Below are 26,443 nucleotides of genomic sequence, written 5' to 3'. Positions count from 1 at the left end.
AGTAGTGGGATTGCAGGGTCATGGTAATTCTATTTTTAGTTTTTTAAAGAACCTCCATACTGTTCTGCATAGCGGCTGTATCAATTTACATTCCCACCAACAGTGCAAGAGGGTTCCCTTTTCTCCACACCCTGTCCGGCATTTGTTGTTTGTAGATTTTCTGATGATGCCCATTCTAACTGGTGTGAGGTGATACCTCATTGTAGTTTTCATTTGAATTTCTCTGATAATTACTGATGTTGAGCAGCTTTCCATGTGCTTCTTGGCCATCTGTATGTCTTCTTTGGAGAAATGTCTATTTAGGTCTTCTGCCCACTTTTTGATTGGGTTGTTTGTTTTTTTAATATTGAGCTGCATAAGCTGTTCATATATCTTGGAGATTAATCCTTTGTCCGTTGATTCGTTTGCAAATATTTTCTCCCATTCTGAGGGTGGTCTTTTCGTCTTGTTTATGGTTTCCTTTGCTTGCAAAAGCTTTTAAGTTTCATTAGGTCCCATTTGTTTATTTTTTTTTCTTTCCATTACTCTAGGAGGTAGATCAAAAAAGATCCTGCTGTGATTTATGTCAAAGGATGGTCTTCCTGTGTTTTCCTCCAAGAGTTTTATAGTGTCTGGTCTTACATTTAGGTCTTTAATCCACTTTGAGTTTATTTTTGTCTATGGTGTTAGGGAGTGTTCTAATTTTATTCTTTTACGTGTAGCTGTCCAGTTTTCCCAGCATCACTTATTGAAGAGACTGTCTTTTCTCCATTGTATATCCTTGCCTCCTTTGTCATAGATTAGTTGAACATAGGTGCATGGGTTTACCTCTGGGCTTTCTATCCTGTTCCATTGATCTATATTTCTGTTTTTGTGCCAGTACCATATTGTCTTGATTACTGTAGCTTTGTAGTATAGTCTGATGTCAGGGAGTCTTATTCCTCTAGCTCCGTTTTTTTCCCTCAAGACTGCTTTGGCTATTGGGGGTCTCCATACCAAGTTTAAGATTTTTTGTTCTAGTTCTGTAAAAAATGCCACTGGTAATTTGATAGGGATTGCATTGAATCTGTAGATTGCTTTGGGTAGTATAGACATTTTCACACAATTGATTTTTCCAATCCAAGAACATGGTATATCTCTCCATCTGTTTGTGTCATGTTTGATTTCTTTCATCAGTGTCTTATAGTTTTCTGCATACAAGTCTTTTGCCTCCTTAGGTAGGTTTATTCCTAGGTATTTTAGTCTTTTTGTTGCAGTGGTAAATGGGATTGTTTCCTTAATTTCTCTTTCTGATCTTTCATTGTTAGTGTATAGGAATGCAAGAGATTTCTGTGCATTAATTTTGTATGCTGCAACTTTACCAGATTCATTGATTAGCTCTAATAGTTTGCTGGTGGCATGTTTAGGATTCACTATGTATAGGATCATGTCACCTGCAAACAGTGACAGTTTTACTTCTTCTTTTCCAATTTGTATTCCTTTTATTTCTTTTTCTTCTCTGATTGCTGTGGCTAGGAATTCCAAAACTCTGTTGAATAATGGTGGTGAGAGTGGTTATCCTTGTCTTGTTCCTGATCTTAGAGGAAATGCTTTCAGTTTTTCACCATTGAGAATGATGTTTCCTGTCAGTTTGTCGTATATGGTCTTTATTATGTTGAGGTAGGTTCCCTCTATGCCCACTTTCTGGAGTGTTTTTATCATGACTAGGTGTTGAATTTTGTCAGAAGCTTTTTCTGCATCTATTGAGATGATCATATGGTTTTTATTCTTCAGTTTGTTACTATGGTGTATCACCTTGATTGATTTGCATATATTGAAGAATCCTTGCATCCCTGGGATAAATCCCACTTGATCATGGTGTAATCCTTTTAATGTGTTGTTGGATTCTGTTTGCTAGTATTTTGTTGAGGATTTTTGCATCTATATTCATCAGTGATATTGGCCTGTGATTTTCTTTTTTTATAGTACCTTTGTCTGGTTTTGGTTTCGGGGTGATGGTGGCCTCATAGAATGAGTTTGGGAGTATTCTTTCCTCTGCACTTTTTTGAAAGAGTTTGAGAAGGATGGGTGTTAGCTCTTCTCTAAATGTTTGGTAGCATTCACCTGCAAAGCCATCTGTCCTGGACTTTTGTTGGAAGATTTTTAATCACAGTTTCAATTTCATTACTTGTGATTGGTCTGTTCATATTTTCTGTTTCTTCCTGGTTCAGTCATGGAAGGTTATACCTTTCTAACATTTCTTCCAGGTTGTCCATTTTATTGGCATAGAGTTGCTTGTAGTAGTCTCTTAGGATGCTTTGTATTTCTGCGGCTAACACAGTATTTTAAATCAAGTATAATTTTTTAAAACTGTCTTTTTATGAGATAGTATGTTCCATAGTAGGTATTTTATTTTTCCTGTGAATATATGAGAGAAGTGTATTATAGGATTTATTGGATGTTTTAATTATCTTAATACTCATTTGTTCTTTTCAGTGGTTACAGCTTGTGACATGGCAGGTGCAGCCATGTATGAACTGGTGCGAGTAGGCCACAGTGAGTTGGTTGGAGAGATTATCCGATTGGAGGGTGACATGGCCACTATCCAGGTGTATGAAGAAACCTGTATCCTTTTTGGTTCAATTTCTAGCCATTTTCTATAAATCAGATTTGAAAGATTTATGGCAAAGGTATAAGCAGCACCAATGGTATCAGAAACGTGGAATATTGGTGTTTTGAAGAAACCTGATATATAGGAGTTTATTGAAGAAAGGTACTAAGAATTAGTGCTCTTATTTTAAGAAATTAGTATTATCTCCTGACCTTTCATTGCTCTTAATATTTCATTGCTCTTATTCTCAAGATCAGCATTACTTCTTTGGCTACTTAATTAAGTTTTATTTGGTACAGCTTTTTTGCCATACTAAAATATATGCTTATGGTACCTGTTCTCTCTGTCAGTATTGGAGTGCTAATTCTAAACAAAATCTGAAATTTTTTAATAAAATTAAAATTTTTAATTTGAAATTTTTAATAAAATTAAGAGTCTTCATAGCTATGAAATCATCACTAATCAAAAGGATTTTTTTCTATTGTTAGGTTTATCTTTTATTTAGTCTTCTACATGGCTTGAAGAGTTAAAATAAACAAATGACCATGTGTATAGTGAGAACCCGCTCTGCCTTTGTTATCCTGTATTTGGCCAATTTTCAAAACAGACATGCATTCATGCAGCCCATTTTGTTAGTTTCATTTATTCTGTATCCTTCTAGTTTGTTATATGAACCAATATAAATATATATTTTTATTTTTATTTCCTTTTTTCCCCAAAAGATAGCATATTATATGCACTGTTCTGCACCTTGTTTTTTTCACTTAAAAATATATGTAGGGGCTTCCCTGGTGGCGCAGTGATTGAGAGTCTGCCTGCTAATGCAGGGGACATGAGTTCGTGCCCCGGTCCGGGAAGATCCCACATGCCGCAGAGCGGCTGGGCCTGTGAGCCATGGCCGCTGAGCCTGTGCGTCTGGAGAGACCACAGCAGTGAGAGGCCCGCGTACCGCCAAAAAAAAAAAAAAAAAATATATATATATATATATATATGTATGGTGGAAGGTGGATAAATATGTGATAAATATAGTACAATGTTTATGGTAGATCACTGTAAAATTCTTTCAGCTTTGCTGTAGGTTTGAAATATTTCATAATCAAATATTGGAAATGAAAATATATTTTGGAGATCTTTCTTGAAAAATTTGTAGAAGTGCCTAGTCTTTTTTACGTCTACATAGAATTTCAGCTTACGAATATACCAACATTTATTAATAAATCCCTTAATGATTGTTAAGTCTAAAGATTTTTTTGGTTGTTTCTTAGTCTTAAGAGTTTAAGTTTTTGTCCAGGTCCTAATATCCTTTTTAGGGAACTGATACTCCTCACCAGTATAGTTGAAACAAAGTATGATGGAGAGGCTTTGCTTTTATTTTTAAGCCTGTGGTTCCTAAACTGTGCCCCAGGGCACTCTGGGCAGCTGCAGCAAACTCACGTGGGTGCCCCAGGATATTTTAAGGTTTTACGGTAAACACGGGGATATTAGACATTTTGTCAGGCACCATGAGAACTAGTAGCTTGAGATAATAAACACTTTTATTATTTGACTCTACTGTATTCTTGTCGATGGTATCGTATCTTTGTGAAGCTGAGTTTTGGCAATTGCTAAGCTAAAAACCAAGTGTCATACAAAAATGATGTGGGATGAGTATTCAATCTGACTCCAAGGTTTGGAAATTGTAGAATACCCAACAGGCACATAAATCCCATTTTTAAGAATTGAGATTATTTTATAATGAAATTAAAATGTTCTTTTTTCTTTCAATTTTTCAAAGTACCACTTAGTTGTTAGGACATACACATATATTAAGATGTTTGGACATAATTATTTAATAGATGGAATTATATATATATATATATATATATACATATATATCTTTTGTTGTAGGTCACTATGAAAAAGTTACTGAAACACTAAGGATGCTGTGGACTAAAAGTTTGAGAATCGCAGGTTTAGTGCCTTATGTATCATTTCCTGTTAAACTGTGGTATTTCCTTTTTATAGTATCTCTAATCTTTCATAGTGAGTTTTTCTCAACTGCCATTTCCAGCTGGTGTGTCTGTTGGAGATCCTGTACTCCGCACTGGTAAACCCCTCTCAGTAGAGCTTGGTCCTGGCATTATGGGAGCCATTTTTGATGGTATTCAAAGACCTTTGTCGGATATCAGCAATCAGACTCAAAGTATTTACATTCCCAGAGGAGTAAATGTGTCTGCTCTTAGCAGAGATGTCAAATGGGATTTCACACCTTGCAAAAACCTACGGGTATGTCTTTGTAACCTAAATTTCTAAAATTGGTGAAAGAATGTGAAAAGAGTGTTTACTGAACTATTTTGTACTCTTAGTCAAAATAAAAATAGACCATAGAAGCATAGTTTACATCTTTTTTTTAGCTCCACTAGAAGGATTATAGAACAAATGTGTTCTATTGATAAGTGAAGCAAATGATTTAAATAATAGCAAGGGTGAGTCTGCTTGACGTTTATTAAACATTAAGTGGTTTGACATTTATTTGAACATTAAACAAGTGCATTTGTTCTCTAGGTTGGTAGTCACATCACTGGTGGAGATATTTATGGAATTGTCAATGAGAACTCACTCATCAAACACAAAATCATGTTGCCCCCACGAAACAGAGGAACTGTCACTTACATTGCTCCACCTGGAAATTACGATACCTCTGTAAGTATCATATAAACTTTATCTCACAAGAGTGGCCCCCCTTATATGTGACAGTTGCCCAGTTTTAGTACTCTGAATAGTTACAGAATTCATATTTAATGTGTATGTTTTAAGTTACTCCCATAATTATTTTTTTATTTAAGATTGTTTTCTTTAAAACTTGAGCTTGAGAATACAAAAAGCAAAATATATTATTTCTTTTTGAAGAGAAATAGCTAGTGTAGTATTTTCCTACCTTCTTAACTTATGCTACATTATTTAAACCTCTGATTCTTTAGGCATAGAATAGACTTTGATCTTTTTGTCAGTCTCTATTCACATAATGAATTGTAGAATGGATAATATAAGTTCTTACTCTGGGTGAGCCACTTAAAACTTAGTCCTTTTATGTTATTGATAGTCACATCATACCAAATACAGTAGGTGCATGATAATCTTTGTGGGTATGAAGATAGCTTTATTGAGCAGATCATTATAGCATATAATTTTTTCCCAATAAAATATAATAAAAGATAATAAGAGTCTGTGCTCTACAACATATACAGAGCAAAAGAATTAAATCGGGATTCTGGGCAGTCAGCTAACCTTACTCACTAGCTTAGAGACTCACCTATACTTGAAAGAAAACCCTGAAGTAGACAGTTCAGATTCATGCATCAACAAGATTACAGATTTCTATAGATCTATGGACTTTGAGATTGTTTGTGAACAGTTAAAACCATCTCAGTGTTCACCAACGTTAGCGTATTACTCATTATCTTTTTGCTTTTGTAAATAATTTAAAATATTTAACTTTATTAAATATGTTAGGGTTCTTAATAGATTAGTATTTTTCATTAAAGCAGTGTAAGAGCATTATAATAAAGTAAGCAAAATAAAGAATGGAAGATAAATTATGAAAGCTTTCATTTCTTCCCTCCCTCAGTCCCAGGAGTATCTTCTGTACCCTTCAAGAATTTTTCCTATGCATATTCATGTAATTTATTTAACTATCCCCCTATTACTTGAGATACTCCTTTCTCCAAAACTTCTAAGCTTTTTAAAAAAATCATTAAAATAGTAATAATGCACCTGGTTTAAAAAAAACTAGAACAGTATTTAAAGATTTACAATAAAAAAGTATAAATCTCCCTCCCCACTTCCACATACCACCTCCCTAACCCCCCAAGAGAAATCTGGCGTTACTTTGATTTTAGAGGAAGAAATGTTTATGATGTACTTAAAGTCCTGCTGTATTTTCCTAGGATGTTGTGTTGGAGCTTGAATTTGAAGGTATAAAGGAGAAGTTCAGCATGGTCCAAGTATGGCCTGTACGTCAGGTTCGGCCTGTCACTGAGAAGTTGCCAGCTAATCATCCTCTGTTGACTGGCCAGAGAGTCCTTGATGCCCTTTTTCCGTAAGTTTGATTTGTGTCCCGTGGTTTTCCCTCAGAGTTATTATATGTACTTACTTTTTCAGTTCTTTATAGATAAAGGTTTTATGTGCTAATCCTTTAATACATTTTATCTAGAGAAATATATTTTACCAGTGCTCATTTAGAGAATCAAACTGTTGAAGAAAATTTATTTTTTCGCAGTTGCAAAAGGAAAGCATTATTTCTAAAACTTTCTGAAAAAATGAAATTTCCAGAAGGAAATCTGTGCCAAAATAATATAACTATTTTTCTTAAGTTATCCTAGAATTAGTAGATTGGTGTCACTATAAATTGATGACTTCTAACATCAACTGGGTTCTCTATGCTACCCAGCAATCTTTCTTACTTTGTAGTCTGCTCTTTGCCATTTTCTTCATCACCTGCTTAAAAACCTCCTTTCTCTTTAAATCTTAGGCATTACCATACCCTGCTTTACTTTTAACAGATAACTTCATCATTTAATTCACAGAAAAGACTGAAGCAGTGATGTAGTAATTCTTTCAACTTCTGATCACCAACCCATGTATGTCTCACTTACTCTTCAGCCTCTTACCTTTAAACCTACTCTGTGCATTGTTCTCACTATTCCTCTCTCATAAGATCTTGAGTACTTTGACTCTTCTTATTTAGTCAGTACCTCCTCTTTCCATATCCTTCACTATCCAGTTTAAGTTTAATAGTTCATCACTTTTACTGACATCTGTCAGTATATTAAATTTTCTTGGTTCCTTTGTCTTCTGCCATGCCCACCTGGCGAAATATCAACTGTGAATCAGTCCTGCTATCTCCTTCTCCCAAATCTACACACAAGCTGCTGAGAAAAATAAATAAGTGCAAGTTGGTATCTCACCACTGTGGCACAGTCGTTCAGCATTTCTCTGATTATGATTCTCCTGCTCTCCTCAGTGACTATTTCAAACCTCTCCACTTGCCTCAGAGCTTCAACTCCAGTCTTCTTTCTCCTTCATTCTCAACAAGTGATCATGCTGGATCCTTCACAGAGAAATGACAGGCCATCAGATTTGGAACTCCATCAGTTAACGTACACTCCCATCCATCCCTTACCTCTCTCCTTTTTCTGGAGTTTATCCCACCTCATGTTTTCTCAAAGACCTCCCATTAAGTGATATTCTCTTTATCTCCCATCTAATGAGAAGAAATCTACCTTCGACCCTTTTCCCCTTTCTACCTTCCACTACGTTTCTCCCTATCTTCACAGCCAAACCTCTTAAAAAAAGTAAATTAGTTGTCTCCACTTTTCCCACTCTAATTCACTGTACTGATCTGCCCGTGGTGCCACCCCTCAACCGAAACTACTCTCACTAACATCATGAGTCACTCCCAATTCAATAAGTACGTTTTAGTGTTTTCTTAATTCCTACAACTGGATATTGGCTATTGCTTTCTACTTCTTCCTCTTTGAAACACCCTCTTTCTTTGCTTTTCCAGTTAGCTTCTGTCTACAAGAAGCTATTGCTTATTCTCCGCTGCAGGTTCCTTCTCCCTTAATTTTGATATTTCTTAGAGGTTTTCCCTTTTCTTTCCTCATTATACGTCTTACCCTCTGTGGATGACTTCATTCTCTCTCGAGACTTAAATGTTCATCTATATATGATGATTTCTAAACCTGTATCTTCATCCCAGATCTCTTCTGAGTTCCAGACTCATACATCCACTTCTGATTATACCTCTCCTTTTGAATATCTTATAGGTGCCTCAAAGTCAGTATGTTTAAAACTAAAATCATCATCTTAATCACCACTCCTTTCCTTGAAACTTTGCTGCCTCTCTCAACCAGTGTCATTATCATACATCCAGTGAATGCCTAATCGAAAATCTATGACTTCTCTCAAGTATCATTTTTACCCTCCCACATCTAATTAGTGAACTAATGCTGTTATTCTATTCCCTAAATATTTTTTATCTGCATCTGTCATCTCTACTCCATGACTATAATTAAGGATCTTACCCTAATTCCTGTAATAAACTCATTTAATCAGACTTCCCATCTTCAGTTTTGCCTTCTTTCCAAGTGGTTGTCCATATTACATAGTGATCCAACTAAAACACATATGTGATCCTGCACAATATTGCTTGAAACCCTTCAGAGCTCTTTATTGCTCTCAAGACAAACACACACTCCTTAACTCCTTACAAAGCCACCCATGATCTGGCTGTTGCTTACCTTCCAGTATTGTCTCAGCCACTTGTCTGCCCAACTGCTTCCTTATACACCATCTTCCAGGCTTAACGAAGGACTTTTAATTCTTCAAGCAATGCTCCCTCTTGCCCCTGGGCCTTTGGGCATTCTATTCCCTCTATGTGGAATGTTATTTCCCTGTATCTGGCTAATTTCTATTTTCTTTCAGGTCTTAGCTTCTTTCGGAAAGAATTTCCTAATCCCACTCCCATCCAGTGTCAGACTTTGTACTCCTTCCTGTGTACTCCCACAAACCTTGGATGGTCTCTATGGTAGCACTTTTCACATTGGATTTTTGAACTTCTAAAGTGGGGCACACCCAGCCTCGCCTCCCCACCCTGGCTTAAAGGTGATTTGAAAGACGTATACAAAGCCATAGGCTGAATGGACATGCCTTCTTAGTGTATCAGAGTCACTGAAAGGTTTGAAGGAGAAAACATTTTAATGCGTATTAGTTTCATATGAGAAAAGTCTGTTATTATTATTAACGATGCAGTGTTTGTGTGAATTTTATGATAAAACACACTATTACCAAGGAATTTCCCTTAGCATTATGTCTCATTTCTCCTGCCCAGACACTCCTGCCTGACACACACATTCACCCGCACACACAGACACACCTGTGACATTCACTTCCCTCTGCTCTTCACTTCCTTCTGCCCTTAACGGTATTTCACTCTCCACTGACACTTTTTAGGGAAAGTTTGAAAGTGGTTGCTAAATGGTACTGTAATCACAAGCTGACTCTCCAGTTGACTCCACTGGAATGTGAGCTCTTTGAATACAGAAACATGGCTGTTTTCTCCGCTGTTGTCTCTCCAGCATCTCCAAGCATAGTTTGTAGTACCTTGGAAGTACCTCATAAATCGTTATTGAATGGGTAAAAGAGGGTTGACTTAACACCTTAACAAAAGTCTTCATTTATTAACCTCTGTGACAAGATAGGAATTTCTTAGATCTTATTTTTTACCTCAGAAGACAACTTTCAAAGTGTTTATATTTTTCTTTCAGCTTTAATTCTTACATTGTCCTTTCATAAACTAATTTATTTAAGCATTCAGAATATCATTAGTGCTATTTTATTTATTTTCATATTCCTCTTCCCCAGTTACCTTATGGAATATACTTTCACTTTTCGCTATTAAAGATGATAGAAATGATTAATTTATAATAAACAACATATACTACTATAGGTGGAAACTAGGGGAGCAATTGTTATATATCTATCTGTATATCTATCTTTGTAAGTACATATATAGATACAGATGACAGTATTATAAAGTGCTTTCGTTCTTTAACTTGTATTTCTGTGTCACTTACCTACTTTATTTATTGGTATGTATTAGCAAGTAAAGTAATCCGTGCTTGTTTTATTTGTATAGATGTGTACAGGGAGGAACTACTGCAATCCCTGGGGCTTTTGGCTGTGGAAAGACGGTGATATCGCAGTCTCTATCCAAGTATTCCAACAGTGATGTGATCATCTACGTAGGATGTGGTGAGAGAGGAAATGAGATGTCTGAAGTCCTCCGGGACTTCCCAGAGGTCTGTATTTGTAACGCTTCCAATACTAATCTAGAGAAAATACCACTAATCAACTTTAATTGGCAATTAATAAAGCTTTGTGTTGAATCTGGAGCAATGCTCTCATTTGTCAAGGATCTTTTAAGGAATTTTTCTAATTATATCTGTGATTCAGTTTGTATACTCAAGGAGACGAATTTGAATTTTTCAGTGAAACACTTGAAAGTTTCTTTTTGTGGTCTGGTGGTTTTCAGTTATTGGGAGAAAGATACAATAGGCAAAATATTTATAGGTGTGAATTTACATAGCCTTTATATGATCTACTAGGTTACTGTAGTAATATTCCTTTTTCCATAAAATAATGGGCTTCATTTATGAAATGGAAATACTGACTGTTTTCTTTACCACACAGTGGGATAGAGGGAAGAGGTTGGAGTGATGGGAATATGGCTTTGGGAATACAGATTATAGGAGGGATTAAATATAAACAAGTTGTGAAAAGGGGACTGAATGTTCTAGGGATCACTAATAGATTGCTTGCCTCTAGCTCACGATGGAAGTTGATGGTAAGGTAGAGTCAATTATGAAGAGGACAGCGTTGGTAGCCAATACCTCTAATATGCCTGTTGCTGCTAGAGAAGCCTCTATTTATACTGGTGAGTATATGAATTGGAATAAAAGTGATTAACATATCTGTTCTTAAGTTTAAATCTAGCACCAAACTTGTTCTTTTCCAAAGAACTTTTCTTTCATTCTAAAGTACATACACACAACCATGTTCCTAGAATATTTTTTTAATATTTCACATATTATTATATCTTGAGAATATGTCAATTTAAGACATTAATAGAGCTGCCACAATCTTTTTGATGACTTTAAAATGATGTATCTTCTACTACTGGTTTTCCTTTTTTCATTTCATGTTTTACCGTTGCTCTATCTCTGAATATATCTGTATCTCTATAACTTGAATTATCAGCTTTGAACTGTAATACTTTGAATATCAGTATGTTTATGTATTATCTTCCATCTTTGCTCCCACTTCCATCCAGCTTTTGGTGCTTTGATTTCTACATTTTCAGGATTTATAATGTTCGTATTCTGTTCTATAACCATAAATCCAGTATTTGGATTAGCCTTAGACCTAGTGAAATGGAGTCATGCCCACTGGCAGTCCCTTGACTACAGTTTTTCCATTTGTTTCATGGTTGGACAAAATTTGAATTCTTGTTTCTTTGTAAGTCTGGGTTTTTTCAGCTGCCTTTAAATTTTAACAGTTTGGCAGAGTCTAAAATTTTTTGATCAGTATTTCTTGCCTAGAGAACTCTTATTTCAGCATTAAGTGCTGGGGAGAGATCTGACGCTGGCCTACTTTTTTTTCCTTTTATAGGTGATTTTTCTTTTTACCCAAAGGAATGTCTCTTTAACTTTGAAGTCTTCTTTTTTTTATTTACTTATTTTTTGGCTGCATCAGACCTTCATTGTTGGGTCTTCGTTGCTGCGCACGGGCTTTCTCTAGTTGCCACAAGTGAGGGCTACTCTTCATTGCGTTGCACGGGCTTCTCATTGCAGTGTCTTCTCTTGTTTTGGAGCTTGGACTCTAGGTGCGCAGGCTTCAGTACTTGTGGCACACGGGTTCAGTAGTTGTGGCTCGCGGGCTCTAGAGCTCAGGTTCGGTAGTTCTGGCACACGTGCTTAGTTGCTCCGCGGCATGTGGGATCTTCCCGGACCAGGGCTCAAAACAGTGTCCCCTGCATTGGCAGGCGGATTCTTAACCACGGCGCCACCAGGGAAGTCCTAACCTTGAAGTCTTATAACTTTATTAGGATATATCCCAGTATTGATAGTTCTGATAATTTTTTTCCTGAGACATAGTATACCTTTTCAATCTATGAATATGTCTTTTATTTTGGAAAATTTTTGAGAATGGTTTCTGAAACTTTTTCTTTTCCATTATGGTTATCTTCTTGAAGCTAAACATATAGCATCTCCTTTAGCTGTTTCCATATGCATCATTTCCTCTCTAATTCTTTTCATTTAGCCTTTTATCCATTTTTTAACAGGGTAATCAACGTGTATTCTTTGTATTGCTTCCAGTGAAGCCTTTATGTTCTTCTAGCTCTTTGCTGAGTTCTGCTGGCTCATGAAACATCTTTTGTGATCTTACTGTATACTCCTTGAGATTTTTATTTTGTGGTAGGATGCAATATTAAGATTTTCTTTTATTAATTAATTGTGGTCACAGTTTTCATTTGTTTCTTGGCAGGTTCATTGTTGTACTCTGCTCTTCTGTCTCTTTTTTTCTTTTATTTTTGTTCCTGTGCTGATGTTTATTATTACTATTACTCATCTTTGCAGGAGATGGGAGGGAATGGTTGTTACTGTGGTCCAGGGTAGCAGGAATTCTTCCTGGTAATCTGTGAAGTTTGTTATAGCATAGAGTTGTGTAAGTTATTTTACTTTTTCTTTCCTGCCAACAAAAATCCGCAGCTACAAGGCCACTTACAATGAATTCTTTCTCTTCTACCCTGCCTCATTCACTTTTTACTTACTGAAAAAGAGTGCCTTCCTTTTTTTTGGGTCCCCATCTCTCTACTTCCCTTTGATGCCAAACTGGGTCCAAGGAACCCCTGCCACTAGCCCTGTACCCCTTTTACTGTGTTCCAGACAACGGATTCTTGGTTTTGCCCCTCAGGATGTACCTTCTGGTTTGCAGAAGCTTAATCTGAGATGTGCAGCCTCAGGTGAATTCTTGGTGTCTTTCCACCCCCTTGTTTGTTTTTTATCTCATTTAGTTGGCTTTCCTCATATTTTGTTGTGAAGCTAAACATGGCCCCTAATTTTTGACTATGGAGTTTGTGTTTCTGTATTTCTTGTTCTCCTTGTTTGGTGGTTACTCTTATGAGAAGAAGGAGAAAGTGACATACTCATCTACTATTTTAGGACAAGTCTACCTACTTCTTTTAAATGGCTGCACAGTATCCCTTTGTATGGATATATCGTAATTTATTTAACCAGCATCCTTTTAGGGGGCACTTGGATTATTGATAATTTTTTTGCTCCCACAAACTTCACACCATAAAACATTCTTAAGCATGTTTTTTACACTGTGGCTTTGTACACTGTGGCTTTTTACACTGTGGCTATGTTTTATGCGCATGTTTCTTTGTATCTTTGTCAGGTAAGTTCTTAGAAGTAAAATTGCTAAGAATACAACTGTTAATATAGATTTTAGTTTCTAATAGCTCTTCAAAAGGAATAACAGTGGAAAAGAATTCTGCTTCTTCACATACTCACCAATGCTAATTTCCTCACAAATGCTAACTTTCTTATGATCCTTATCATACAGAAAAGTTGAAAGAATATTACAGTGAATACCCATGTACCCCACACCTAGATCTGATAATTAGCATTTTACCATCCCTGCTTTATTAGATGCCTATTCGGTCTGTATTTCTTACAGTGAGCTAGCATCTTTTCCGTGTGTATTCACCATTTGAAAACTGCCTTCTGTCCATTTTTGTATTGGTAGTAGTTGTTTATCATATGGATTGGTAAAGTTCTTTGAAATCAGTCTTTCATCTGTTATGAGTTGCAGATATTGTCCTAGTTTGCTTATCTTTTGATTTTGTCTGAGGGTTTTTTTTTTTTTCCTTGTAGGCACTGATATCTTTAGGTCTATGAAAGTGGTCTATGAGACTTCTTTGAGGTTTAGTCATGTGTATCTGTCTCTTCTATCAAGTCTTTTTAATAAATATATACACACAGGCATTAGTGCATGTTATCACAGAGACATAGCGTATTTGTATAAGAGAGGATCTGATTCTACCATCAGATTGAAATATGTGATAATTACTGTGTTTTTTAAGCCTTAATAATGATAAGTGGATTTCTTAAAGACTTTGTTCCTTGGATCATATTTTGGAAGCCTAAGTCAGTATTTTTTATTCTGAAGGATGTGATAAATAGTAAAGTTCTGAGTTTTCCAGCAACTATTTTGTTTTACTTATATAAGCATCTGTTTCTTTACTGGTAAAATAAGGGAATTAGGGCAGTAGATTTGCTGGAATCTACTGTTGCTTATGATGTAGCAACAAATATACATTTCTAATATCTTAGAGTTGTATAGTACTTTGTACTTTGCAGAGGGCATTTATAGAAATCTTTTCATCTGATATGTGTAGATAGATAGGGTGAGAGTTATTCCATTTTCACAGATTAGGAAACCACACTGGGAAATGAAGTTATTTTGCTAAGATTAATGGCAGAATAGGAAGTAGAACCCAGGACTTCTTTCTGTATATTAGCTTCTTCTAAGTGGTTTACTGTATGTGATTTTACAGGAGAGGACCCAATCTGCATAGCAGAATGATCTGGATAATTAAGATTATTACTCACATTAATAACATTTGTTACTTTTGAAAAATAATCAAACAAGCTAATTAGTTGAGAATTTTTTGATGCCTATGTCTAATTATCTCAACAATGAATGGGAGGAAAGTCTTTTCCTACTTTTAAAAATGTATACTAGGCTATGATAAACCCAAACATATAATTGCTCAATATAATAGACATTTATTTCAGATGATCCGGGCAATCTTCATTATTCTGTCATTTTTGGGCTGGGACGCAGGCTGAAAAGAGCTCTTTCATTTCGACACATATCTTGCATGGGTCCTGGGAGTTCTCGCCCTCTCAGTAAACCAGAAGGAAGAAGTAGCATGGAAGGATGTGTGGCTTGCCTGGTGGTGGAACACATGACTCTTACATTCCATTAGATAGGGGTCAGTTACTTGCCACATGTAAATGCAGAGGAGGCTAGACAATATAATTCAGCTGTGTGCCCAAAAGAAGCAGCACAGATTACGGTGAACAGCCAGCAGTCTTAGGAACTTATTGCTTTAAATTTTTCTTAAGGGTGAAAAAGTCAGGATGATACTTTATAGGATTATAACTTGTAATATTCTTCCCAATTTAGGAATTACACTGTCAGAATATTTCCGTGACATGGGCTATCACGTCAGTATGATGGCTGACTCTACCTCCAGATGGGCTGAGGCTCTTAGAGAAATCTCTGGTCGCTTAGCTGAAATGCCTGCAGGTAAGTCTTTGTATTGCTTATTACATAAGCAAGACTGTTAGGATTTGGGGACTGGCTTATAACCTCTCCTTAAAATTTCTTTTCATTTTTCAGATAGTGGATATCCTGCATATCTCGGTGCCCGCCTGGCCTCATTCTATGAGCGAGCTGGCAGAGTGAAATGTCTTGGAAATCCTGAGAGAGAAGGGAGTGTCAGCATTGTAGGAGCGTAAGTATCAAAACTGTACTTTTCATAAGAAAAAAGGTTATTTATTTTAAAGAGACAATATTTAGCCCCCCTGAGAGCAGTGATTTTTTTTTTTTTTTTTTTGTGGTACGCGGACCTCTCACTGTTGTGGCCTCTCCCATTGCGGAGCACAGGCTCCAGACACGCAGGCTCAGCAGCCATGGCTCACGGGCCCAGCCGCTCCGTGGCATGTGGGATCCTCCCGGATCGGGGCACGAACCCACGAACCCGCGCCCTCTGCATCAGCAGGTGGACTCCCAACCACTGCGCCACCAGGGAAGCCCGAGAGCAGTGATTCTTAACCAAGGTTGCACTTGAGTCATCCGAGGAGCTCGTTAAAATGCACATGTTTAGGTCATCTCTACATGTTCTGGTTCTATAGATTTGACTTGACTGAGTTGTTATATTCAAGTCACAATATCATAGAAATAATTTAGAAAATTATAGACATGTTAAGGTAAGACTGTATCATGATAAAAACAATGTGAAGATTCACGATCCCCACATAAAGCCATACTTTGTTCTCAGACCTTTTCCTTCCTTCCTGTTTCATCTGTTTGATTAGAATAGTGAAACAGATTATAATTAAATCTGTCTCATTTCTCAAACTAGAAGGTGTTTAATAGTTGTCATTCTTAATTTTCAACTTAGTACTGGTTTTTATTTGAGATTTTTGTATAAGATTTTCTTTCCGAAGGTCATATTTCTAAAGTTATTTACATTAAAATTGACTTGCAAAAAATTGCTTTTATATACAAGTTATTTTCCATAAGCATTTCTAATGACTTTTTCTTCTTTTAAATTTAGAGTTTCTCCACCTGGTGGTGATTTTTCTGATCCAGTTACATCTGCTACTCTTGGTATTGTTCAGGTATATCTTTCCCTAGTGTAGTCAGCTTCTGAGCTCCACCCCACCCCAGGCTGTCCTCATGTTATCCACATCACTGTGAAGTATTTCATTTGGTCACTGAAGAGTAGGCAGCGGTAAAGTCTGTTTTAGCAACATTCTTACTACTGAAAGTCTTCAGTGCTGTCTGTTCTTTCTTAGCTCTTTATCTAGAGTTTATAATAGATTTAATATTCTGTAAGTGGAAAATACATCTGGGTAGCAAAGTTTTATTCGTGTTAAAGTAATACTACACTTTGAGTTAGAGTAATCCTAGGAGTAGAAACAAATAGGCCCAAAAAAGATATAATGGCAAAAACCCCATAGAAGTTTCTCCTCGTGGTATGGTCCAAGGCAGGTAACCCTATTAGAGGGCAGCTCTTTTCCATTCCACAGTAATCCAGAACCAGCGCTTCTTCCACCTTGGGCTCCACCTAGCCTGGTAGTTGTCTGCATCTGGCTGGTACAGGGGGACTGTGTAGAAGGCACACCTACTTCAGGCTTAGGCCTGGTCACCCCACTCATTCTGTTAGCCACACCCAGATGAAAGCAAAACTTGGAAAGTGTAGTTTCTGCCTAGGCAGCTTCCCGGTGACAAGGGCATGAATTCTAGTGGATAGCCAGCCAACTTGGCCATTAAAAGTAAGCCTGGGGGGGGTGGGGGCGGGGATGAACTGGAAAATTGGGATTGACATGTATACACTAATATGTATAAAATAGATAACCAATAAGAACCTGCTGTATAAAAAATAAATAAATAAATAATTTTTAAAAAGTAAGCCTAAATGAAAGATGTATATAAATCAGAGCTATAATTTTTTTAATGTTGATACATTTATAAGCATATGTATTATTCATATGGGAAAAATAGAATATTTGCCTATATTTCTGTCAGTTTCAGATAAAAGGAAGTGGTAGAGGCTAAATTTACAACTTTCAAGATGTTTAACCTTTGCTGAAATTTTGAATTTTTAATTTCAGGGAAATGGGGAGCAAAGTTAGGAACGCATAAAATACATATATATGTTTGGCCTCAGAAAAATGACTGTCACATCTTTTAGGATTGGCCCTTAATGATAGGGAACTGAATTTATTCAGAACATTTAGAGGTTTTCATTAAAGTGAAGTATCTATCTTAATAAGCATTTTCTGGTCCGTCTGTTTATATTGCAGTGTCATAATCTTCAAAGGAGTCAGTGTTTTTGCTATCAGATTTGACATACTATTAAGGAAATTTTGATTTGTAGATATTACCCATACTGAAACTAAAAGAAATATATTTTCCTATTTGCAGTTTTATTCTATTTCATGTATACTTGTTATATACTAAAAAGATAAATAATTTGACCAGAAAAGTATAGAATTGCATATTTAGGACAAACAAATACATTTCAATACTTCAAAAAAAATTGTATTTAAGAAAAATTTTTATGTTTTGTTTTTGCTTTTGTCTTTAAATCAGGTATTCTGGGGCTTAGATAAGAAACTAGCTCAACGGAAGCATTTCCCGTCTGTCAACTGGCTGATCAGCTACAGCAAGTACATGCGTGCCTTGGATGAGTACTATGACAAACACTTCACAGAGTTTGTTCCTCTGAGGACCAAAGCTAAGGAGATTCTGCAGGAAGAAGAAGACTTGGCAGAAATTGTACAGCTTGTGGGAAAGGTAGGTTGTAAAATCTTGTGGAAGACAGGTCTGTGAGTTGCACTGAAGCTTTTTAAGGACAAACAGAACCTTGGATATGTGGATTCTTGCTGGGAGAATTAGTATTTATTAAATATTTTTTAAGCTAATAGGATTTTAGATTATTCCTTTATCCAGCAGATATTTGAGGGACCTGCTTGTGTTATGGAAAGTAGAAAGATGATTGGTGTTTAGATTATTATTGAATAACAAACCACTCCGACATATAGTGGCTTAAGTAGTGTTTTTTTGCTCATGGTTTTTGGGTTTAGTGGACTCAGATGGGAAGTCTTGCTTGGGTCCCCTCATACAGTTTTTGCAGTAATATGGTGGCTGAGACCATAGTCATTTGAAAGTTTCTTCCCTCACATGTCTGGTGCCTGGGCTAGGATGACTGGAATAGCTAAGGGTTGGCTGGGCATTTCTCTCTATGTGGTGTTTCAAAAAAAATCAGCCTATTTGTGTACCCACGTTCATAGAAACATCTAAGCACTAAAAGGTGGGAGCAACCCAGATGTCCTTTGCAACACACTCACGTGCGCACGCGTACATACATGCACACACAATGGAATTAATATTCCATTTCAGCCTTGAGAAGGAAGGGAAATTCAAACACATGTTGCAACATGGATGAACCTTGAGGGGACATTATGTTAGGTGAAATAAACGAGTCACAAAAAAGACAAATACTTACATGTAACGTATCTGAAGTAGTCAAATTCGTAGAAGTAGAAAGTAGAGTAGTGGTTAACTGGGACCGGGAGGGCGGAAGGGGAGTTGTTGTTTAATAGGTATAGAGTTTCAAATTTGTAAGATGAAAAGTTATGGAAATCTGTTTCACAACAATGTGAACATACTTAACCTATTGAACTACACTTAAAAATGGTTACGATGGTAAATTTATGTTATATGTTTTCACAACAAAATCCAAAAAAGAACATCAATCAGGAAGCAGTTATGAAGTGAATTTATTATTTTTTTTAATTTTTTTTTTAATTTTTTTTTTTTTTTGCGGTATGTGGGCCTCTCACTGTTGTGGCCTCTCCCGTTGCGGAGCACAGGCTCCGGATGCGCAGGCTCAGCGGCCATGGCTCACGGGCCCAGCCGCTCCGCGGCATGTGGGATCTTCCCGGACCAGGGCACAAACCCGTGTCCCCTGCATTGGCAGGTAGATTCTCAACCACTGCGCCACCGGGGAGGCCCCTGATGTGAATTTATTAATGATAGGTGATCGTGTGTTGATTATGTGGTTTCTGCATGCTAACTGGTTAGAACTATTGGTCCCATGTTGTGGCAGTAAATTTCTAAAAATGTATTTTTTCCTCTTCTAGGCTTCACTAGCAGAAACAGATAAGATCACTCTGGAGGTAGCAAAACTTATCAAAGATGATTTCCTTCAACAAAATGGATATACTCCTTATGACAGGTAATCTAGCCTGATTTTCTTTTTTTAATTTGAGGATATTCTATCAAGTTTTGAAGAAGGAGCTGCCTACACATTAAAACCCTCCCCTCGGGGCTTCCCTGGTGGCGCAGTGGTTGAGAGTCTGCCTGCTGATGCAGGGGACACAGGTTCATGCCCCAGTGAGGCCCGCATACTGCAAAAAAAAAACAAAAAACAAAACACAAAACAAAACCCTCCCCGCCTTTTTTTTCTCATACAGACACACTCTGACTCAGTGTATAGGTTTATTTTATATTTTCATAGCAGACATCTAGTGATCCAGTATGTTCCCTTATCTTGAGCTGGCTCATTTTTCCAGTTATGACAGTGTTTTCACTCATTATCCAGCCATCTTTAATTAGATTAAATTGTGGCTTACTGTACAGAGCCTGGGGATCATTGCCTCTTACAGAAGCTTTTCTCACTACCTGTTACCACAGTCTGTGCCTCTTCTACTCTTTTCCTAAATAATATACTTTCGTGCCTCATTTCCCAAGAGTTCTATTCTTTTTATATTTATTTATTTATTTATTTATGGCTACGTTGGGTCGTCGTTGCTGCGTGCAGTCTTCCTCTAGTTGCAGAGAGCGGGGGCTACTCTTTGTTGCAGAGCACCGGCTTCTCATTTTGGTGGCTTCTCTTATTGCAGAGCACAGGCTCTAGGCATTGTGGCACGTGGGCTCAGTAGTTGTGGCTCGTGGGCTCTAGAGTGCAGGCTCAGTAGTTGCGGTGCATGGGCTTAGTTGCTCCGCGGCATGTGGGGTTTTCCCACATGCCCAATAAGCCCAAGAGTCCCATTCTTTTTCTTTCTACTGAAGTCCCTGTCGGACATCTCACCAGTCCCTGCTACTCCTGCCCAGTGCTTGTTTTTCATTATTGTCTCTGCTACTTCCATGGCTTATTTAAAAGTTCCCATTTCTTTTTTTTTTTTTTTTTTTTTTTTTTGTGGTACGCGGGCTTCTCACTGTTGTGGCCTCTCCCGCTGTGGAGCACAGGCTCCGGACGCACAGACTCAGCAGCCATGGCTCACGGGCCCGGCCGCTCCGCGGCATGTGGGATCTTCCCGGACCGGGGCATGAACCCGCGTCCCCTGCATCGGCAGGCAGACTCTCAACCACTGCGCCACCAGGGAAGCCCCCCATTTCTTTTAAACTTTGATAATTTGAGCCCTTTCATCATAGGCTAGTTTTTCTCCCTCAATCATATTTGGCCCTGTATAAGACTAAAGTGGAAACTGAACACATAGGAAGATTACCAGAATGTAAGACAAGCAGAAAATATGACAGTATAATCAGTAAGGCTCAAAAAAAACCTATCAGGAACTTAAGAAGCTCTAGGAAGCATCCACACAAAGAGATCTCCACAAAGGGAGAATTATTTGAAGAGAGTGTAATGGAGAGTGTGCATGAAATTGTGTGTGCAAAATTAAGTCTAAATGCGTTGGAAATTTGCTTAGAATGCATGTGATGCAAGTTGAATATTAACTTCTGTGTCTTCGTTATTAAAAGATATGGGTAAATGAAAGTGAACACATTAATGGAGAAAGGAAATGCTTATTAACTTTAGGAAATTGCAGTTCCCTGCTTTCCTATTATTTATTAAACCTTCACCGACTGTCACAAGGGAGTCTTTACAACTCAGTTATTTCACCATTTGGGGAACTGCTTTAACTGCACTGTACAAGCACAAACCCTCAGAGGTCATTAGATTGTAGCGGTACCGTTTCATTGTTCTTCCTGTGTGATTGTGTTAACAGAAATTAACGTCACTCTTTAAATAAAAGAATACATAGCTCCATCTCTCCATCCACCCCCTATTCCTGAGACATCTCTGTCCAAAAACTCTGGTTAAGTATTATTGATCTTTTCCACTATTCTTTTTTCATTCCTTATGTATCATGCAATAAATGTAAGTAGTGTGCATATCTAAATAAAGAAGTTAATGCTCTGGTATTTTACAGATGAAGTAAAAACTATGAACTTGCTTTGGATTTTGTTTTTGTTTATTATTTTGACTTTCATTTATCCTAGGTTCTGCCCATTCTACAAGACAGTAGGGATGCTGTCCAACATGATTGCATTTTATGATATGGCCCGCAGAGCTGTTGAAACCACTGCCCAGAGTGACAATAAAATCACATGGTCCATTATCCGTGAGCACATGGGGGAGATCCTCTATAAGCTTTCCTCCATGAAATTCAAGGTATATTTGTTTCTACCATAAACTTTTTTTAGTAGTTTCTTTTTGATTTTTTAAAATATTTGGGTCCCAAACCTGGTGTGTGAAGCTGGCATTTATCATTTTCATACATGCTCGGGTTATGTAAAACCAGAAGAGACCTCAAAGCTATGTTCAAATAGGAATTCACATGATAAAGACTATAGTATGTCACGTCTAAAATAAACGCTGACGTGTTTTCCCTTTTGTCTTAACTGCCAGGCAATTCAGAGCTAAAATCATTGCTAAGCAGCAATTACCTTACCTCAAGTGCCTGTTAATATCTAATCCCGATGCTCCTCTGAGACGATTTCTGCTGCTTACTTCAAGTATCCTATTACACACCATTTTTACTTTTAAGTAGACTCTCATTCTTTGGGAAGTACACAAGACATAAATAGATAATTAAGTGAAATTATCTGTAGAAACTCAAATGTGTAAGATTGTTTTTAAAATACTTGATCAGTTGAGTTGTATTTAATTATTTCTAAGTCATGACATCCGAGTATATTTACTAATCTCCTACTGAGAAGTTAAGAGTGATTCTCTGAATGTGTATGTTATGTATATAGTGTTTGCATTATAGATTGGAAGTAAATTTGTATAGACACTCACTGTATCAAGGATTTTAAAATATTCACACCCTTTGAGTCCTGTCTTTCCATTTCAAAACATATAACCCAAGGAAATAATTAGAGATTTTGATATGGATGTATGTAAAAGATTGTATATTAAACTTTTAAATGTCATCCAAAAGTGAACGGAGCCATCGTGGCATGTACATTACAGCAAAAATATTATAAAGGCATTAACATCTTTTTTTCAAAGAATATCCAAAGACACAGGGAAACGCTTATGGTATAATTAGTGAAAAAAGTTGGTTGCAAAGAAATTCCATATGTAATTTGATCCAAATTTTATTTTTTAAAATTATACATTCATAGGGAGATGATAAAAAAATATATGCAATAATATAATAGTGATGACTTCTGGTAGTATAACTAAAGGTGCTGTCTTTTTTCTGTTTACAGGTATATTGTATCAAATTAACATTTCAGTTGTTCTTTAATATCATTAAGTATTTTTCTATAGCACTATTTTGTGGCTGGAGAATAATATTTTCCTATTCTTAGGCATTTAGGAAATTTCCAGTTGTTGGTATGGACAACTTTGTTCATGTAGTTGGTTTTGTGTATTTTCCTAGTATATGTTCTCAGAAGTGGAATGATTGGGTCAGAGGGCTTAAACACTTTAAAGGTTTCTTTCATACATTTTACTCAATTAAGTTGCTTTCCATACAGATTTTAAATGGGGTGCATTTTGAGATTATTTTAGAAATTTTACTCCCCCCATCCCAAGGTGATACTACCAGACCTTGAATAGTAAATTCTGTTTTGATTAAATTCCAACTATCATATACACAGAGAGGAATGCATCTAATACACATTGCTGCATAATTCCCTAATATTTTGCATATCGTTGAGGGTAAATCCATTGGTTGTTGAATACAGTTAGCAAGCAAGACACAAAACGGAAATTTTGTCTTCTGTTTGGTTGGACGACTACTTTATACATTTCTACCCTTAAAGGAGAAAAGAAAAATAAGGTTAATTCTGCCTCCTGCCTGTGTTTTACCAGTGTACCCCAGCCTAGTACTCAAATATAGTAAATATAAATAACTCACTATGTGTTCTGAAAATTATTTTCCAAAGGTAAATTGAATTCTGTCATGTCTTCTTTCAGGATCCAGTGAAAGATGGTGAGGCAAAGATCAAGGCCGACTATGCACAACTTCTTGAGGATATGCAGAATGCATTCCGTAGCCTTGAAGATTAGAACTGTGATTTCTTTCCTCCTTTTCCTCAGCAAGCTCTCATATGTGTATATTTTCCTAAATTTCTCATCTCAAACCCTTTGCTTCTTTATCGTGCAGCTTTGAGACTAGTGCCTATGTGTGTTATCATTTGTTTCCCTGTTTATTTGGTAGGTCTTATATAAAACAAACATTCCTTTGTTCCAGTGTTTGAAGGGCCTCCCTGATCCTTTCTCCAAAGTGGTGAATGTAGTAAATAGGATATACAATGGCTACACTACTGTAAACGTGTATGTAGGGTGACGTCTCTCCTTGTCCTAGGTTTGCCCTTTCCTCATCGCCATTAAATTGTAAACAGGACTACCGCGTGTACTCTCTTTGCAATGGATCTGGAATGGAAGGCCAGACTTCTGCACATTTTGTCAGGTTCATTGTGAAATGGCTCAACATCTGTGTGGTAAAGTTGTTTGCAGCTTAGCATTTTGCTAAGTAACCTGCTTTGTAGGAAATAATTACTTTTTTAAAACGTGAATAATTAATGTTTCTATTATGTGTTGCTTCCCCCAGTATAAATCAAGAATATTTGTGGGAAACTGTTGAGAACTGTACTGTTTTTAAAGCAGGCATTTGTGGGACTCAGCACAATAGATGAATCAGTGCCCTCTAAAAAAGTGAAAAAGGAGCCAGGTGATCAAACTTAGATTAACATCATCTTGTTAAAGCCTATTTTACTTCACTAGGAAAAATTCGGTATCAAGGACTATTATACTACATTGCTAGCAAATTCTTTTTAAAATTACGTTTAAAACAATCACCGAGAACTTGATCCACATCACACCCTCTTTTTTTTCCTCAAACATCGTAGAACCCTAAGCTTCTAAGAATCATGTGGCAATGTGATAGGCAGTAAAATGCCACAGAGAAGATATTTAGTAGTGGTTAAAGGCTGTTTGCACCTTTAAGGACCAGCTGGGCTTTAGTGATTCTTGGGGCCAGAGTGGCACTATGTTTTTACAAGATAATGACATGTTTCACATGTTCGTTTGTTTGCTAATTGAATTTTTGAACAACCAGCTTCCTGATTGTAAAAAATATTATTCTTTCACATGGTTTTTGATTCACTGGCTCAAAAGATTTCTCAGAATACCTGTAGCTGTAGCAGCATAACAGTTTCCATTCTGTTTCATAGGGATGAAGTTAATTCTTATATCTGCTGATAACAGAATCTGGGTCATGTGAAAAAAAGATCATTTCTTCCTATCTTTTAAGTATATGTTTTAAAATAAAAGTTTCTGTGTTTGTATGATAAGGCACATTAGGTAATGTATTTCTTTTGGTCTGTTAAGGAAAGATGCAGTTAGAGAATTCAGCTATGTTTGTTTAAATCCTTGCAGATTACATGTTCTTACAGTGGCCTGCTGTTCAGAATAAGTATTCTGCCATGTATCTTTTTTTAACCTTTCAGAACATTGGAAGATAAAAATTGTGCAGTGATTTGTTGAGACGTGGATGTAATGGTGCTGCTGAATCAGTTTGCTTTCCAATGTGGCCTCCTACCCAGAGGCCCTAAGACCAGTGGAAATTAAAAGAATTTCAAAAACTTTCAATTCCTACCTTAAACCTACCAGCAAACTAGGATTGTGTTAGTAATGAATGATATGACGAAGAAAGTTTGACCAAGTTTCTCTTGTGTTTTTCTGAATTTGCAATGTACATTCTTACTCCTTTTTAAGAATGTTGATGTATGGGTGTGAACATGCTAGAGAAGCTTTGTTCAGAGCCTCACTGTAAGTGTCCCTTCACCCATATGTTGTAGCATTTCACATTGGTCACTGATCATGTTTCTTTAGTAAGAATGTGTTAAAGTTAACAACAGTCTTTTAAAAAGATGATGCAGTTCTATATTTATTGTGCTGTGCCTGATCCTGAGTGGAGCCAGTTAACAAGTTTCATATGTGTTTTTCCAGTGTTAAATCTCACACATTGTACCCTTTGGAAACTTCCTTCCATCCTGACGAACGAATAGAAGAGGTCGTATATATTGCCTCCTTATCCTTGAGGTTTCACTATCTTTATGTTAAAAGTTGTGTATAATTGTTAAAATCTATGAAAGAATAAAAAGTGGATTTAAATTAACATTTTTCCTTTTTTTTTTTTGTGGGTGTGGCAAGATCTGCTAAAAAAAGTGCCACCTTATTGTATTTCGGCTTGTTTTCAGTATGAACTTTAAAGTTTTTTATTTCCCTCTTTATAGATTGTTACTTAAGATCATGAAATTGAATTGGCGCCCTCACTATAGACTGCAAAAAGTCCTATAATCATGTACCACTGTGATTTGGAAATATAGTACATGGAATCCCATAGCATTCTGAATATTACTTTAAATTGAAACAATGAATGGTTTCTAAAAGTAGACTTACAAATGAAAGGAAATCAGTGTACTCATCTCTACTTTTGGCAAATGAACTAAAGCTTTGTAATTCGTAATTCTGCAAGCCAAATTATTTAAGATCCAATGTAGCAACATGGTTTTTATTTCCTTAAGTGTATTTTTAACAATTTCTAAAGGAGTAAGAAGCAGTGTGAAATGAAAAACTCTACCAACTTTATGTAGAGAAATACTTAAAAATTCATGAGAAAGCTTATTCATTATAGAATGGGTGATTTTTATTCTTTTTTGGTA

General features: G+C 36.6%; 1 protein-coding gene across 4 annotated transcripts in view; it reads left to right on the top strand.

Annotated features, from left to right (window-relative positions):
- Positions 1-25,896, top strand: part of ATP6V1A (ATPase H+ transporting V1 subunit A) — a 56,140-nt gene extending 30,244 nt beyond the window's left edge. For 3 of the 4 annotated variants that reach the window (XM_032630440.1, XM_032630442.1, XM_032630441.1), the window contains 13 exons: positions 2,455-2,583; positions 4,620-4,834; positions 5,114-5,251; positions 6,496-6,647; positions 10,248-10,410; positions 10,937-11,045; positions 15,368-15,490; positions 15,584-15,698; positions 16,524-16,587; positions 18,065-18,268; positions 19,618-19,712; positions 21,761-21,932; positions 23,691-25,896. In XM_032630440.1, coding sequence (XP_032486331.1) covers positions 2,455-2,583; positions 4,620-4,834; positions 5,114-5,251; positions 6,496-6,647; positions 10,248-10,410; positions 10,937-11,045; positions 15,368-15,490; positions 15,584-15,698; positions 16,524-16,587; positions 18,065-18,268; positions 19,618-19,712; positions 21,761-21,932; positions 23,691-23,783 — 1,772 coding nt within the window. In that variant the 3' untranslated portion in view covers positions 23,784-25,896. Of the gene's footprint in view, positions 1-2,454; positions 2,732-4,456; positions 4,835-5,113; positions 5,252-6,495; positions 6,648-10,247; positions 10,411-10,936; positions 11,046-15,367; positions 15,491-15,583; positions 15,699-16,523; positions 16,588-18,064; positions 18,269-19,617; positions 19,713-21,760; positions 21,933-23,690 lie in introns of all 4 variants that reach the window. The other variant, XM_032630443.1, reaches the window with a different exon arrangement.
- The last annotated feature ends 547 nt before the right edge of the window (positions 25,897-26,443 follow it).

Source organism: Phocoena sinus, chromosome 4 (genome assembly GCF_008692025.1).
Source record: "Phocoena sinus isolate mPhoSin1 chromosome 4, mPhoSin1.pri, whole genome shotgun sequence".
Taxonomy (NCBI): Eukaryota; Metazoa; Chordata; class Mammalia; order Artiodactyla; family Phocoenidae; genus Phocoena; species Phocoena sinus.
The sequence above is the reverse complement of the archived record's forward strand: the minus strand, read 5'-3'. Positions and strand labels throughout refer to the sequence as shown.